Genomic DNA, 16,282 nt, shown 5'->3' on the forward strand with positions numbered 1-16,282 from the left:
ACACCTGGCACAGCTGACGATGAATTTCGTTCGGCTGTATGTTTTGTGCGTTCAAGAACTTGATCACCGAATGAACCTTGCACGTGGAGGGAGATGGAATAAGAGCCACCATGTTTCATCGCTGCTGTGATGCTACTGAGGACTTTCGGGAGGCATCTTCTAGGACATTCACTAGCCAGGGCATGTGCCTCTCACGCATGTGCAAAACTGGTTTCAATACGCATGGCCTGCCTCCTGTGGGCGAGTGGAAAACTTACTTTCTGGATGCACCTAATACCTCATAATTTGTAACTCTTCATTGGTAGTTTCCTAGCTTTTAAGTTAAAGGTTTAAGTCATAATAAATATTTCATGTTCATACTTGTATGCTTCTTGGAAATTAAAATTGTTCATTTAATTGCAGTGAAATCAAAAATCTACCTTAAGGCGATAAAAATTAATAAATCCCACATAATTATAGAAGGATAAATTGAGTGCAAAATGTAGAAATCAGGTCAGAACTTGCTGTTTTTTTTTTTTTTTACTCTCTACGACTTAATAAAAATAATGGTTCAAGTCCCATTTTCCAAATACCAATGTTTAGCTCTTTTTAAGTGAGAGAGTACCACACAATGTACACTTAGAGACTAAAATTTCCTTCACACTTTCATAATGTTAAAAGTCATGAGATGTGTGTATCAAGTATAGGGATGGTGCAAAGACAAGTCTTGCTGTCTGAGATTCTCGGTCTTGTTCCACTTTGGAATGATACTTGAAAAATTTACCTAACCAAATTTGCTTTACTATCTGACTTCTGCTATCCAAGTGGATATCTATATGATTATTTATAGTTAAGTTATATATTTTTATTTATAGGGTTTACAAAGCCAATCCATTAGTGCCACTTTTGGCTAATCACGATGATGAGGATGAGTGATGATCAGTGGCGAAGCTAAGGCGTAAATACTGGGTAGACTGAAAAATATGCTTACCTTATATTTTTTTATACAGCAGGTCCATGCGTCAATTCTTGTTGGTCGCAAAGGTATCAATTACTCTTTCCTTGAAGCCTTGATCAATAGAAAGTTCTTTAACCAGTTTTTTCAATGGCTATTGTACTGAGAGAACTTAATCTTTCATTTTTCATTGAATTACGGAGATAACTTTTTTGTATTAATTACAATTGATAATTACTTGTATTAGAGCACCCTGTGAGCCAAGGATATTTCTTATACCATGAAAACTGAAACTTTCTATTTTGTCTTTCTCCATCTGCTACTTTAATATCTAAATGTGGTGTCCATCGCCTATCTTTGTAAGAAACATTTGGTTTCATAAGTCCAACTTGAAAATGGTTTATCTTTTAATTCCTCAAACAATGACGTCAATGTTCTCTCAGTATCAGCCATTTCTATAACATAAATACACTATGTGACACACACATAAACACACGCGTGCATGCACTTGAAGTAAATTAACATTCAACAATGCAGCGCGTGAATGACGCACTTTGCACAAGAAGACTAAAAGCAGAACAGGTTGGTTCTGAGGCTAGCTGCTTTAACCCAGCGAATCGGCAGTCCACTCCCCTCCCACCTACACAGAGCTCATGCTGTAGCTGCCTTTTACCGCGAGGCTTTTTGTCAAAAGCCTCACACTTTGGACTGAATGCGCTCTCCTCTTTCTGGCCTGACTGCCGAGACACCTGGCAGGATCGGCAGAACCAAACGTTCAGATTACATAGTTTAATTCGTTTTAACAAACTTTGATTGTTACAGAGTAGAAGAACATTTTAATTTCAACATTTTTTGGGTAGGCTAAGCCTCAAAATCCTCATAGGAGCTTCGCCACTGGTGATTATATAATGAAATTGAGGAAAAGACACTCACAAAGAATACCCACGGCCAGGTTGGGATTTGAATCTAGGACCCCTGGCATCATTTATTTATTTATTGAAATTTCCAGTACAGCAGAAGCCATTTTAAACCGGAAAGAAACAACAGTAAAACAGTACACTAGTGTTAAAATGAACACACGAAACAAGATAAAATAAAGTAAACAAAATATAAATATAAACATAAACAAGTCGAGACAGTTCCAAGGTAAACAGATGTGTTTCACAAAAGCATTACTTATATACAATTCTTTCTATGATGGTGATAAAAGATGGATATGAACTGAATATATCGGTTTGGTTTGAGATTACATTGAACTGATTTGGTAGCCTATGAAATAGTGAACGTTGAATGAGTGAGAGTCTTGGAGTTGCAGTGTGGAAAGTTTCCTTGCTCCGTGTTTTGTGTCTAGGCACTCTGAGGGAGAGTTCGTGGAGTGGGATGCTGCGTCTTAGGTTTCCATTAATTATCTTATGTAGTAATTTCATATCTGCAACGTATCTACGTGATTCTGGAGTATTTATGTTTAACTTTATAAGCAGATTTCTCTTAGGTAGGTGTCTCAGGGCCGGCACTCTATATCGAACGATGGAGAGGAAAAAGGTTAGAACACGCTCGATCATGGAGGTATGAGAAGGGGCAGCCATGTTCCAGATGGGTGAACAGTATTCTAGAATGGGGGACACATAAGTTTTGAAGTAAATGGAAAGTGCTTTCGGGTTATGGATTTCGGTGAATCTGTAAAGTAAGGCTAGCATACGCATTGCCTTTTTTGTGATGGTTGATATGTGATTATCGAAAGTTAGTTTAGAATCTATGAGGATACCTAGATCTCGGTGTTGTGCTTCTTTTGTTAGAGTGATGTCGGTTAGTGTATAATTACCTTCAAGAATGTTTTGCTTCAATGAAATTGTTATGTAAGAGCATTTCGAAGGGTTTGTGGTCAGTTTCCATCGCTTACCCCATTCGGAGAATCTATTTATGTCACTTTGGAGAAGTTTCATGTCTGATGGCTGTTTTATTTCTCTCATAATCTTGCAATCATCAGCGAACATTAGAATTGTGCTTGAGATGGGGGAATTAAAGAGCTCTGTGAGATCATCCAGATATAATACAAATAACAGAGGGCCAAGAACGCTTCCTTGCGGCACACCAGATGTAACAGGAAGCCAGCTAGAATTAGTTCCAGGAAGTATAACACGTTGCTGTCTATTTCTTAGATAGTCTTTCACTATTTTTAATGTGTTTCCAGTTATATTAAATCTGTTAGCTAATTTATGCAGTAAATAATGGTGATCCACTGAATCAAAAGCTTTGGACAGATCAAAGTACACAACATCCAACTGATTACGATTAGTAATTGCTTTTATGGCATAGGATTGCATAGAAGACAGATTGGTAAGGCATGAAGAATTTGGAAGAAAGCCGTGTTGTGCTGGGTTAATGTAAGGGGATGTGAATTTCAGAAGTCTATTTTTTAGAATCTTTTCACAGACAATAGCAAGTGTGGAAAGGAGAGACATGGGCCTGTAACATGTAGTATTGTTTGCATTGCCAGATTTAGAAATAGGAATGATATTTGCTTTCTTCCATTGAGTGGGAAAGCAGCCTTCAGAGAAGCACATATTGTATAACATTGCAAGAGGAGTAGCTAGCGAGTGAGCTGTTTTTTGAAGGAAAATAGTAGGAATATTGTCTGGTCCAGATGCTCGGTGAGAAGAAAAGGAGGTAAGGAAGTGCAAGACTTCACCTGGTTCTGTAAAGATGGTAGAAAGAGAGTGAGAACAGATAGATTTGATAGGCGGGTGATCCAAAACATAATTTGAAACAAAATTATTTTGAAATGTTTGATTGAATAGTTCAGCTCCATCATTACCAACAGCTGAAATGCCATTGTGTTTTGCTTCCAAAGGGATGCGTTTGGTTTGTCTCCGTGAATTTAGCAATGTCCAGAATCTTTTCGGATTAGTAAGGAGTTCATTTGTGACTGTGTTTACATATTCTGTGTATTTCTGTTTCATAAGGTCTTTACTATGCTTATGAAGTGCTTTGAAAGTGTTGTGTGAGTGGGGATTGGGAAACTTTTCCGCAGCTGCCATGCTCTCTTTTTGTTGTGCAACAGATGCTGCAACTCTTTATCGAACAACGGGGGAAACTTTTTACTTTTCATTGTTTTATGTGGCACATAGTCCTGAATTAGGGCATGAATAACGTCTTGTAAACAGTTCGACAGCCTCGGTCATGGACCCTTCGGAAAGCAGGTTCCAGTTGAAAAGGTCAATGGCTCGACGGACGGCGTCCCATGGCGTTTTCTTCCACAGCGGAATCTTATGCCTCGGGGGTGCAGAAGGGGAGCCTCCCGCTTTCACCGGGATTTTGAAGGTAGCGCACAGCGACTCGTGGTCCGAATGAAGCAGATTCAAAGAGGGCGTGACGTCACAGGTTTCAAACGAGGACAATATGAAGTCAAGGTTTTTATCTTTTCTCGTATTGTACATGTTGTGTTGAAGAAGCCCCAGTCCATGAATAAAATTGTCTATGAACCAGTCTTCGTCTCCAGTGGTTGGTATGCCATCTACAGCATTATTCCACTTTATGTGCATATTAAAATCCCCACACAAAATAACTTCGTGGCTGGACAGAGCTGCCAAAGTGGAATCGTAGCAACACTCTAAGAGTTCTTTGGGACTCCGCCTATCAGGCCGATAGAAACAACCTATAAGTATTTTTCTACGGTGGTTTGTACTTACTTCTATCCAGAGTAATTCGCAGTCTCGTTGTAAATCCAATCGTATCTTGCTGTGCCACTTCTTGTTCACACACACCATAACACCACCACCACTACGCATTTCACGATCTTTACGGTAAACATCGAACTGCTCATAGAGGGGAATTTCAACACACGAGATATCAGAATTGAGCCAAGACTCACTAAAGCACACACAGTCGCATTTGGAGAACTCAGTCGTCATTAATTCACAGTCCAAAAACTTATTCTTTAGACTCTGCACGTTTTGATAATATAGGTGAAAGGCAGTATCACTTGTTGTTATCCCCATAGATGTCACTGGTCCAGGCTGAAGTTCGACGTCATAGCATAGCATGCTGTACTAACCAATGTGCCACAGAAGTCAGCACCAGCATCTGGAATCTACAGGTGTGTAAGGGTCATTGCATTGTGTATTTCATTATAAAAAAATCAGAATTTATGTTTACTTTGTCTTATGTATAGTAGCTGATATCTTGATATTTATTATTATTATTACTGTATGGTATATTGTTGCTTTTAGCAATGTAAAATTACCATAAATTAAATTATTAATGATTTTCAGTGGGGTTACACCTATTTCATGTTTGTTTTGTATCTGTTGCGATCAGTGGCAGCGATTAGGGTGGGGACGAAGGAGGGCAGTTGCCCCCCAAATTTTTCCTACTTTTGAACCCATACTATGCTAAGTCTTATCTATCAAGGGAAAGTAAACTGTCCCTGCCCCCCCCCCCCAAAAAAAAACTTTTTCCACCTTGCTTCCCTAGTTTAGGAACCCAATTGCTGCCACTGGTTGTGATAAATACTGTATATAATGTTTTGCCCTACAATCCTACATACACAAAAAACAGTACAACTTATCTATCATATTACATGGTGATATAAAAAAATTGAAGATGACCAAAATGTGGAATGTCAAGGAAGAAAATACATATTAAGAAAAGAAGATAAAATATACAAATTCATAACTAATTGACACATGTAGGAAACTAAGTAAAACAGATAAAGCAAATCTTTTGTTACTGTTTCAAAGGAAATTGTTTTTGGATGGTTGGTAAGTAAAGGCTGCTTTATTACACAGAGCCTAAAACGTAATGGACTTACTCTTCCATAATAATAAAATAACCCATGGTGAAACAGCCCAAGAGAGCCAGCCTACTGACTGCCAGGCTCACTCCCTTCAGAGGTGGGAGATCATCCAACTACGTAGTTACGGGGTGATGTGAGGTCAGCACGACAAACCCCCAGTCATTGTTGTACGTTTCCTATGACAAGGTTACGCTACTCATTCATAGCTACCCAATTTCCTCACGATGGTGGGTGGCCACTAGTCCCAAACACAGGCCGGAATCTCAGAAAAAGTTGTTAAGCTCCTCACAAGAAACTCGAACCTGCATGCATCCCAAACCCGGAGCCCAATCTTGCACCTTGGACAACATTTTTGTTGTTGGAATTATCAGGATTGAGTTTATCAGGATTGAGTGTATAATGAGGCAAAATGTAAAATCCTTGAACGTAAAATCGGGATTCCACTGTATATTGATGTATCTGGTGTAAGTATTGCATGAATTTCAAGATCACGTTAAGAAAAATCAATCATTAAGTAATGAATAAAAATTTGGAATAGTGTCTAACTTTCACTATACAGATTTGCTGCAACACTTATAAAGATATACATACTAATCAACGTAAGTAATCAACAACAAATTTTCTTTGCAGGTATACTTACAAGTAACAGTGGGAAAACAGAAGACGGAATTGATGAACTTTTTGCTGCCAATTACTTGGGGCATTTTCTTCTTACTTGCCTGTTGTTGCCAGTTTTAATAGAATCAGCGCCAGCCAGAATAATTAATTTGTCATCAGTCATGCATTGGTGTAAGTATTACTGTCATTTATTTTCTTTGCTAATAAATTCAGATACATAGGACAAGTTCGAAACTTAGGAAATGTTCCCTTAGAAATCAAAATTGGCTATTCTAAGCCAGCTGAGAAGAGAGACAGAATATAACATCCTGTCAAATGGCAATTGCTATTATTTCTGTGAGAAAAGAGATGAGACAGGGGCGTTGTAAGAAGGAAAAGATTATATGGAAGCTGAAATGGCTTGGTTGATACAGTCTTGAATGGCTAAGTTAGAACCTGGAATTCTGGCATTCTTAGATACAGACTTCGAATAATATTCTAAGCTCCTGTGAAAATTCAGAAACTAATATTTACACCTAATTCTCCTTATTACCACATTTACAATTAGAAAATGTGTTCTATTGGTGTTAATAAAAAGTGAGGTAAATTTAGTAGTTTGTGTTATCTTGTCAATATGTGTATTGTACAGTATTATCACAAATAGTTGCCACACAAGTAAAATAACCTAGAATATAATATCCTACTTTTAAAACCATATCCTAAGTCTATTTATTCACCAACAAAGGTGATTAATTATTATGTATTTCCATGTAAAAGGAAATGTTTTTTTTTCCCTTGCAAAATCAAAACAAAATTGGGTAAAATTATCCTAGTGAAGACATTTGTCTTGCTGATAAATATCTTATTACTAGTTTAAAGGTTGTATAAATAACTTGTTATCTGTGCCAGAGTGTAATTCAATACCAATCATACATTAGCATATTTTTCAAATCCTTTATCTCCCATTCGTGAATACTGCTCCCCCATCTGGACTATGGCTTCTAAATCTAATCTATCCAGGATTGATTCTGTCCTCAGCTATTTCCTCACCATTGTTCGCTATAGAATACCTTCTCTCAGACACCTCCATGAAACAGATGTTATGTCTATTCCAGTCACCACACACTCGTCATGAACTAGCAGATATTATTTTTTTTATTTTTTATTTTTTTTTGCATAATATCAACGGCAAAATTAAAACAGAATTCCTGGTCACCCAATTTCATCTACGAGTACCCACACGGCTAACTTGCAACGTAAAGCTCTTTCACATTCCTGCTACATGGCTCTCTCCTCTACAGCAGTCTCTTTACTATAGGCTCCCAGACTTATATAATAACCTGCCTGTAAATATTGATATTTTCTTGCCAGAATGCAGTTTCCAACAATCGATAAGAATGTACGTGTAACATTTCTTTTCCCTCTGCCATCTTGTATTGTCATGTTTTGTTGTTGTTGTTTTTGTGTTCTTGTTGCACAGTTTCAGTATAAAATGGTCTTTTAGCACTGTATCTGAAACTTTTAAGTAAATAAATAAATAAATGTTTAATGACACAGCACCTCTTTTGTTTTAGTTGGTGGAATTGATTTTGATAATCTAGATTCATCAAAGCTGTTCTCACAATTAAGAAAATATTCCAGAAGTAAAATAGCCCTCATTCTCTTCACCAGAGAATTGTCTTGGAGATTAAAAGGTAATTTCAATGCACTTTATGGCAACTACAACTAATAGAATTGAATTATGAAATTATTCTAGTCCTTCACACAGGAAGTGTCCTGTACTTATATGTATAATTTGCTGATTTGATGATGTTTCATCTATGTATCAACATGTTATAGCTTGCTTGTCTTGGGACTGAAATGTAAAAATGTGCTTTCTTTCTAGAGTAAATATTGCAATACTCATCACTAGGGAACAGAACTTTATGTGCTAAAAAACTCAGAAATATTTATTTTTCTGTGTGTCATAAATGTTGAAAATATGTGATAAAAACAGGAAAATATGTGACAAAAATAAAAACCATTTGGTAACAAAAACAAAATATTACATGCATTACGGCATGGCCTACTGCAGCTTTTTTTATGTAAGCTGCAGCATCTGTCACAAGGAGAAGAACATTGTCAAATTTTATGCCTTCCGGCCACAATAGCTGCATTGTTTCGTTAAAAAGCCTTGCTATCGTTACATGTGTAGCCCCAGCTAGCTCTCTACACACTAGCAAATAATTTTTCATTGAGACATTTTCATCATTATTTAGCACTCCCACAATCACATTTCCCACTTTTCTACCGGTGGAGTCTGTAGTTTCGTCAATACATACCAAAATATTTTGATGCGCACATTGTGAGCGAATATGTTGTAAGGTTTGCTCATAACACCTGTGCAGATACATTTTTCGCAACGTTGATTCATCAGGCAGTTCGAAGTTCGTATATTTCGCGAGAAAGTTTCGTAAATCAGGGTTCTTTAGTTCTTTAATTTGAACAGTGAATCTGTTGTTGAATATCTGCGGACACAAAAGCTCTGCACAAGTCCATTGACAATGCGGACAATTTCGACGGTTCCCCAGAAGTGGATGGAGTTTGTTGCCCGATAAGTGCCTGTCTGCCGCTCAAACGTGAAGAAGCAACAACATGCTTATTGCTACCTAAATGCTGCGAAATTTGCGAACGTTGGTCAGCTGCGATAGATTTACCACACGGTTGGCAAAATAACACTTTGCTATCAGTTGAAAACACATCCTTATATTCTTTACAGAACTGTTGCAAATGAGATGAAACACTTGCCTTAACTTTTGGCATATCATACGAGAAAACACCTACTGCTGCACAAGCACCAAATCAGAATATGACAAAAGCAGAAACACTCTCGAAGCTCTGCATTACATTGAACACTTGCCTCATCTGGGTAATATTTTCACCCAATAGGATCGTAGACGAGGTGCCAAAAGTCTGCCAGAAAGTGTGTTCAAAGACAAAACAAACCTAGCACTCTTGATATGAAAGAGGTGCGGAGAATAAACATTTTTCCTTCGAGGATTTCGAGGTAGCTGAAGTCAATGAGCGATTTTATGTATTTAAAATAAAAATTCGCAAAATATGTATCTACATACGGAAAACTGGAAAATATGTGTTTTTATGTAAAATAAAATTTGCTGTGTTGACATATAAGGTTATGGTCAGAATTTTGGCTAAAACGAGGGTCTCTATCTTATCGCAGAAAAAACATTTATTTACCTAAAGTTCCGTTCCCTACTCATCACTACATAACATAAGGATTACACAAGGAAAGAACTTGTTCCATGAAAATCATGTAAGTTAGTCAATAAGAGGTACATATATGATATTTCAGATACGTTGCCACTAGCTGTGTGAGGGTTTGTGCTCTAACCCCCATGACCTTCCTGCTCGCCCAAATTAGGGATGGTATCGAGATGAGACTTAGCAGTCTTAACCTCATTTTGAGTTGTAAATGCCTCTCTCTTTTTTTTTAAATATATAGCGTAAACAACATATGCAGCAAGTCACAGCCCAAACCTCCAGAATGTAAGGCCATTAAGGCTAACAATAATGTTTTTCCATTTAGCACCTTATTTCGACACTACTAACCCTCGAAAAAAGGGAACCTTATCCTGAATATATGCAATCATGTTTTGGTTTATTTTACTTCGGTTTTCTGCCACTTTTGGCTAATTGCAAAGATGAAGATGAGTGATGATATGAAATTGATGACACTCACAAAGAATACCGATGCCCAGGCTGAGATTCGAGCCTAGGATCATGGGCATTGTAGCATGCTGAATTAACCATTCTGCCATGCAGGTCGGTAATTGTTATAAATAAAATATATGACTTAGTATCTGCTTGATATGCCTGAAAAAATTGCATAGTAATGTAAATTTGGTTTATGTAAATTTTCAAAGTCCAAGAGTCTTGGGCAGCAAGTCTGTCTCATCTCAACTTTACAAAGTGGTCTGTCTCGTAGGTTTAGGTGTTATCCAACCACTGGTTAACACATTCGGGCCTGGCCTCATAATACAGCATTTTTACCTCTGGCCTGCGGTTTTTGGTTGTTTTTAAAAAAATCATAGAAAAAAATATTTTTATATTTTACCACACATTTCTTAAATATACAAAACTTCCTCTTTTCAATAAACAAAAATTTGTTAAATTTTCTTTTAATTTTCAGACATTTTTGAATATTTTTTTCAGCAATGTTTTGTGAAAAAAGAAAAAGTACATTGTAACAAATGTTAATATAGATATATTTTATTCATAAATCACCACTGAGTAGCTACAAAGAAGATATATTTTAAGTTCGTAATTATCAATGCAAAAACTACATAAACTATCAATACATCTTTTGAATCTTGCATAAGAATACTTCTTATGTGCACAAAACAAAAAATAATTACAAATTACAGGTAATTAGCTTTTGTATGAAAAAGTTCGAAACATTCAGGAATGCAGAGAGCAACGTCACAGCTGGGGCAGTACAATGTTGTGTCTTTTCTTGCCCACTTGCCCACTTGCCAGTTTCTTTTTTGTGCCTGTCTCCACAAACTTTACATGACCTACAGGGCCTTAACTTTTTCTCTGTAGGGGGGATTTTCCTTGGAAAATGGCAGCCTGTTAGCCTATCTGCTGTAGTTGACATTAATGTTTGACCTTGAATATCTTCACCTGCTTTGATGAACAGCGCTTCCCCTACTTGGATGATGAACTCTTCCAGAGACATATTATGATTTTCCCTGTTTACTTTCTTATAAATTACATACGCATTCACCACTGACCTAATGAACAAATGGAATGCAGAATTTCTGCTATGCGGTCTGAATCTAATGATGCCATTCTAAACGATGCAACGTACATCAACCTGACAACAAACAGTCGCAGGTGCGAGATAAAAATAGGACATGAGTCACCTAGCAGTCGGAATTTCAACCAAGTGGCTTGAAGGAACACGCACATGAGACAAACTATGAACATAGCCCATAGTTCAATCAGCAAAGCGATTGCATACTGCAGGATGGGCTATGCCCATCTTTCGACCACATTGACTTTAAGTGCACTGCGGGCTATGCCCGTCGTGAGACCCCAATGTGTTAACTAAGAAACCAACAATGAGCTAACAACTTGACCATATTCAATCATTTTGAAAAGTCAGTACCATAGGTTGACGTTAAATTACAAAATACAATTAATTACTGCGAATTTGTGTCTTAATACTAGGTAAAATTTTTAAGGTGTGTAGAAACTTGCATCAGATTACATTTTGCGTACCTTTACTTTACCAATATTGCTATCTCTAAGGCTACATGCTGTTAGCATTACCCTATATATTCAAAATATCTTGAACTTCTTTTAAACAGGAACAGGAGTGACAACTTACGCAGTTGACCCTGGAATTGTGTACACCAGAATGACTCAAAGATATGAGACGTCTGATTATTTTATACTTTCATGGCTTAATCATTTAATTGGGAGGTACTTACTGAAAACTCCCGAGCAAGGTGCGCAGACTACAATTTGCTGTGCTGTTGATGAAGAGATTGGGAATCAGAGTGGCTTGTTTTACAAGTAAGATTGAAATTTTTAAATGTTCTAAATTTCACATGCTACAGTGTATGTTTTTAGTTCAATATGTGTATAGTAGGTAGATTTCATATTTGAATACTACATAAAATTTGGCACAGATCTTCTAAATACAATCCCCGCCATGCCAAAGGAACAGAGGAGGGGTCAAATTCTCAATAAATGGCATTATTGACCACTAATGCTTCTAGAAATGATGGAAGCCTAGTCCTGGTCAGAATCACTGTTTGGAAAGTTACTTTGTAACTGAGTCATAGTTACTTTGTCTAACAAGTACACCAGCTCATTTGACAAAGTTACTCGGATACAGTTACCATTACTTTAAATAGTACATAAGTTAATTTTAGTTACTTTATTCTGTATAAAATATAACTTGCATTAATAGCAAATGGGCTGTACTTTTATATCACTAATATGATTATCAAAAAATTAACGTTTGCACTAAAAGATAATTACTATTACGTGCTGTAATGTAGTGCATAAAGATTAACATTTTATTTATTGTTTTAGAAAAAAACATAATTTTTGGTATTTACTTTTGTTCCAAGAAGCTGTGGCATGTTGAGAATGATTATACACACATGAACTCACTATGCTCTCAGACAAACATTTGACTTAAAATTAAGGCTTAGGTGATACCAACACCAATGTATTGTAATAAAAAGTATAGGTTCAAATTTATTCACCACAACCTGCCAATTCTTTTCCAGTCTGGATATTTCGTGGCCTGCAAAAATGCTGCCTGACACTGTCACAGTCTAAATATCATGGACATTATGAAAAAGGAATATTCTTTTCAATATTTGTGCAACGTCATTGTGGAGAGAAATGCAATTTGTGATTAAATATGTACAGTTAACTCTGGATTCTATGACCATTCATGGCCCCCGGGAAAAGGATCGTTATTTTGAAGAGGTCGTTATTGGAATTTGGACCAATTTTGATCCATCCCCAACCTCTATATGCAAAAATTGCATTAACATTGTAAAACTGAGCTATTTTTAAGCATCTCTTGTGGCAAAATTATGTGTTATATCAATCAAATAATAATTTATTTTAATAGGTAGAGCTCTTATGCTTCAAATGGTACCCCATGGGTAGAGCTCAGGAACACAAAACTATGCATCAATCAGCCTAATAGAACAGCTGCATTGTGGAAACTTATAAAGTTCTTCATAATTAAAAGTATTTCCCAATTACAATATCCCAAAATTGTGGTTATGACCACTGGTTACCATCAAAATTTACAAGTAAAGGGACCATGCATTAACCTAACATTGCAATGTGGCAAGTAACACATGGCCAGGACTTTGCCCAGGACTTTGCATGGCTTTTCTATGACCAAAGTCTTGCTGGTTGAGTAAATGTTGGTTCAAATGAAAAATTTGAATATTAAAATTTGTAAATATTCTGAACTACTTAGAATTGTTACGATTTTAAAGTATCTGTCTAGGTATCGATGGAAATCTATAAGAATATAATTTATCACTTCAAAGTGGCATAGGTCCAGCTCTATTTAAGATATTGCATATATATATATATATATATATATACAGTTAAAGTAAAAGTAACTCCAAATTACATTACCAGTTACTTGTAAAAGAAGTAACTGATTTTCAGTTACTGTTAGCTTTACTTAGCTTGTAACAGCATTAGAAGTAACAGTTAGTTCCAAATCTAGTCAGAATTATTCAGGGCACTTCACACACTCCAACATCTAATTTTCCAAATACATGTTTATATACAGTGGAACCTTGATTTTATGTTCCCAGATTTTACATTTCCCCACATTGTACAGTCACGGACACTTCTTGGTTATAACAATTCTATTAACTTTCAATGGAATCGTTACAACCCAGAAGTGTCCATGATTGTACATTCAATCTTGATGGTCCCAACATAGCAAATACAAAATTTTCCTCGATTTTATATTTTCCTGCATTTTAAGTTTTTTCAGCTTATTTGCATGAAAAGAAAAACATAAAATCGAAGTTTCACTGTACTTATTTATTGCAATCTAGAAATATAACTATGGTATAATACAAAATCTATGAGAATAGAGGGAAATAAATATAAGGTACACTTTGTTCCCGGAGTCTCTGGAGTGAGCTAATGAAAACAAGTTTGAGCAAATATTGACTTGAGAGGGCTCAATCAATGAACTCATGAAAGGGAGAGTTTGTGCGGCTACCAGCCGTTTGCACCAGCGTGCACTACTTTGTTCCGCCAACTTGCTTTCTCCCCTTCTCTTCCGTTATGCATGGCCTTGCTCCACAGATTCCGGAGACAGAGTATACACCCACATGAGGAACATTTGAGTATCCATAGATCTGTTTTTCACCTTGCAGGGATTGCAAGGAAGCATATTCTTCCCCGGCATCATGGAACATGAAGACTGCAAGTAAGTTATGGCATGAAAGTCTGAAGCTTGTACAACTCAATCTTGACCCTCTGCCAGATGAAACATCCTCCAGAGAATGCTAGCAAATGTAACTTTACCCCAATTCTGCATCAAAGTGATAAACAGCTGACATCAACAGGATAATTTCATATCAAGGTGACCAGCGAGGAGTGACATTTCACCACAAACTACACACGCCAGACTAGCCACTTTACCCTGCAGCCTGAAAAAAGAATTTGCCACAAACCTACAACAGAGTGAGTTGACACAATGTACAGTCCAGGAAAAAATGTCCCCGTCTGAATGACCCAGTGTCCAGTGTGAATGGTTGCATTAGTTTCTTAAAGTTCGTTCTTAAGTGGCATGTCTCTCTGATAGCAGGCATCAAGTCGCATGTCACTTATCACTTAAGTGTGAAACTGGCCTACATAGATTATAAATCAAAGATGTATCTGAAGAAGTTCATAAAAAAAATGTTTCAAACTTCTGTCCCAGTGTTTCCTAAATGTTTTTAGTTACAGAGCACTTTTCAGGAGAACAATTCACGGAGTATTATCATTGCTCTTACAAATGCATTTTACTTCCCACTGTATTTTTCAAGTTACTAGTTGTTATTTTATAATATATTCCATGCATTGGACTTTGAATTATATTTTCCCATTTACTGTAAACTCAATTTTTCCATTGAAGTTTTAAATATATTTTTTCAAAACATCAATTTGCACACAGATATGTCTGGTGATAATATTTTCACGTAGTACCTCCATAGTTTCAGTTTTATTTAAAGTCCACTTTATGCACAGATGAGCTAATTGGGACTGGACCTACAGTCTAAAGTAAGATCCGAACCACTGTGTGATTCCACCGGGTATCAAACCCGGGTGATTACAAGGCGATGAGTACCTCCATAGGGACTAAACCAAAATGACAGCAGTATTGGCGATGGAAGGTATTTTAAGAATTTTGGCAAGTTAAAGGTAAATGTACAAAAGTACATAATTACAGACATCCTTGATTTCTTTGCATGGTTCTGAGAAAGAGTGGGAAAACAAAGCTAAGTGAGATGATGCAAAGCATGCATTTTGGTCTATAATACTTGCTATCTACACTAATTCACAGCCCCTGCATGAGCTAAATAATTTCTCTCCAATACTTATATAAAGTTCATGGCTCTCGGGGTGGCCACTAAAGGGTCTGTGTGGTTCCAATGTATACAAATCTGCGAAAAATTGTTAATTGTATAGAATTTCAAACTCAAATTTACCTAATGAACTTCAAGATATTTTATCATGCAATAATTTTTCGCATGTCATATAGAATGTTCTACAAAGGTCACTAACAAAGTAAACTGATTGAGAGAATTTTATTTAATTTCCCATGCAGCTTCTTTTTCCTTCCTCGATAAAAATAAAAACTCTACTGTGAAAAAATTGCCTCAGGGCATTTATAAATTCAAGGGATTTGCATTAATAAAAGTTGCAAGTTTCCACGTCTATGGATAAAAATTCACGCATAATTTCCAGAGCACATAATTCACGCAAAATTCCCAGAATTCCAGGAATTCCCTATGAGTAGCCACCCTGGGCTCTGTCAGCTAGGTAGCCAAACACGTAAGTGGTAGACTTTCGATCTCACCACTGAAGTTCTCAGGTTTGTGTTCCATCCTGGTTAAAGGCATTCTTTGTGTCTGTCCTCTCTACAATTTAATAAGATCAACACTCATCACAATTACCGAAAAGTGGTAGAAAAACATAATAAAATAACAAAAATATAAGTTCAGTGGTTCAAAAAATGATAATTGAAGATCATGTTTTTCGAAAGGAGAGGAACTTTTGAAAATGATTTTCCTGGCATCAAGGACAGGTCCAGCCCAGCTTTAAGTACACTAAACAGAATTGTGAGGGACATAAACCTAGCAAGAGAATGCTTTATCATGTGACAATTAGCGGTCCAGGGATAT

At 36.6% G+C, this 16,282-nt stretch overlaps 1 protein-coding gene across 2 annotated transcripts in view; it reads left to right on the forward strand.

Annotated features, from left to right (window-relative positions):
• LOC145988267 (retinol dehydrogenase 12-like) overlaps positions 1-14,988 on the forward strand; it is a 33,704-nt gene extending 18,716 nt beyond the window's left edge. For both annotated transcript variants that reach the window (XM_083123133.1, XM_083123134.1), the window contains exons 4-7: positions 6,360-6,518; positions 7,901-8,020; positions 11,699-11,906; positions 14,270-14,988. In XM_083123133.1, coding sequence (XP_082979259.1) covers positions 6,360-6,518; positions 7,901-8,020; positions 11,699-11,906; positions 14,270-14,405 — 623 coding nt within the window. In that variant the 3' untranslated portion in view covers positions 14,406-14,988. The remainder of the gene's footprint in view (positions 1-6,359; positions 6,519-7,900; positions 8,021-11,698; positions 11,907-14,269) is intronic.
• The last annotated feature ends 1,294 nt before the right edge of the window (positions 14,989-16,282 follow it).

This window comes from Lepisma saccharinum, chromosome 5, assembly GCF_977018435.1.
Source record: "Lepisma saccharinum chromosome 5, izLepSacc3.1, whole genome shotgun sequence".
Taxonomy (NCBI): domain Eukaryota; kingdom Metazoa; phylum Arthropoda; class Insecta; order Zygentoma; family Lepismatidae; genus Lepisma; species Lepisma saccharinum.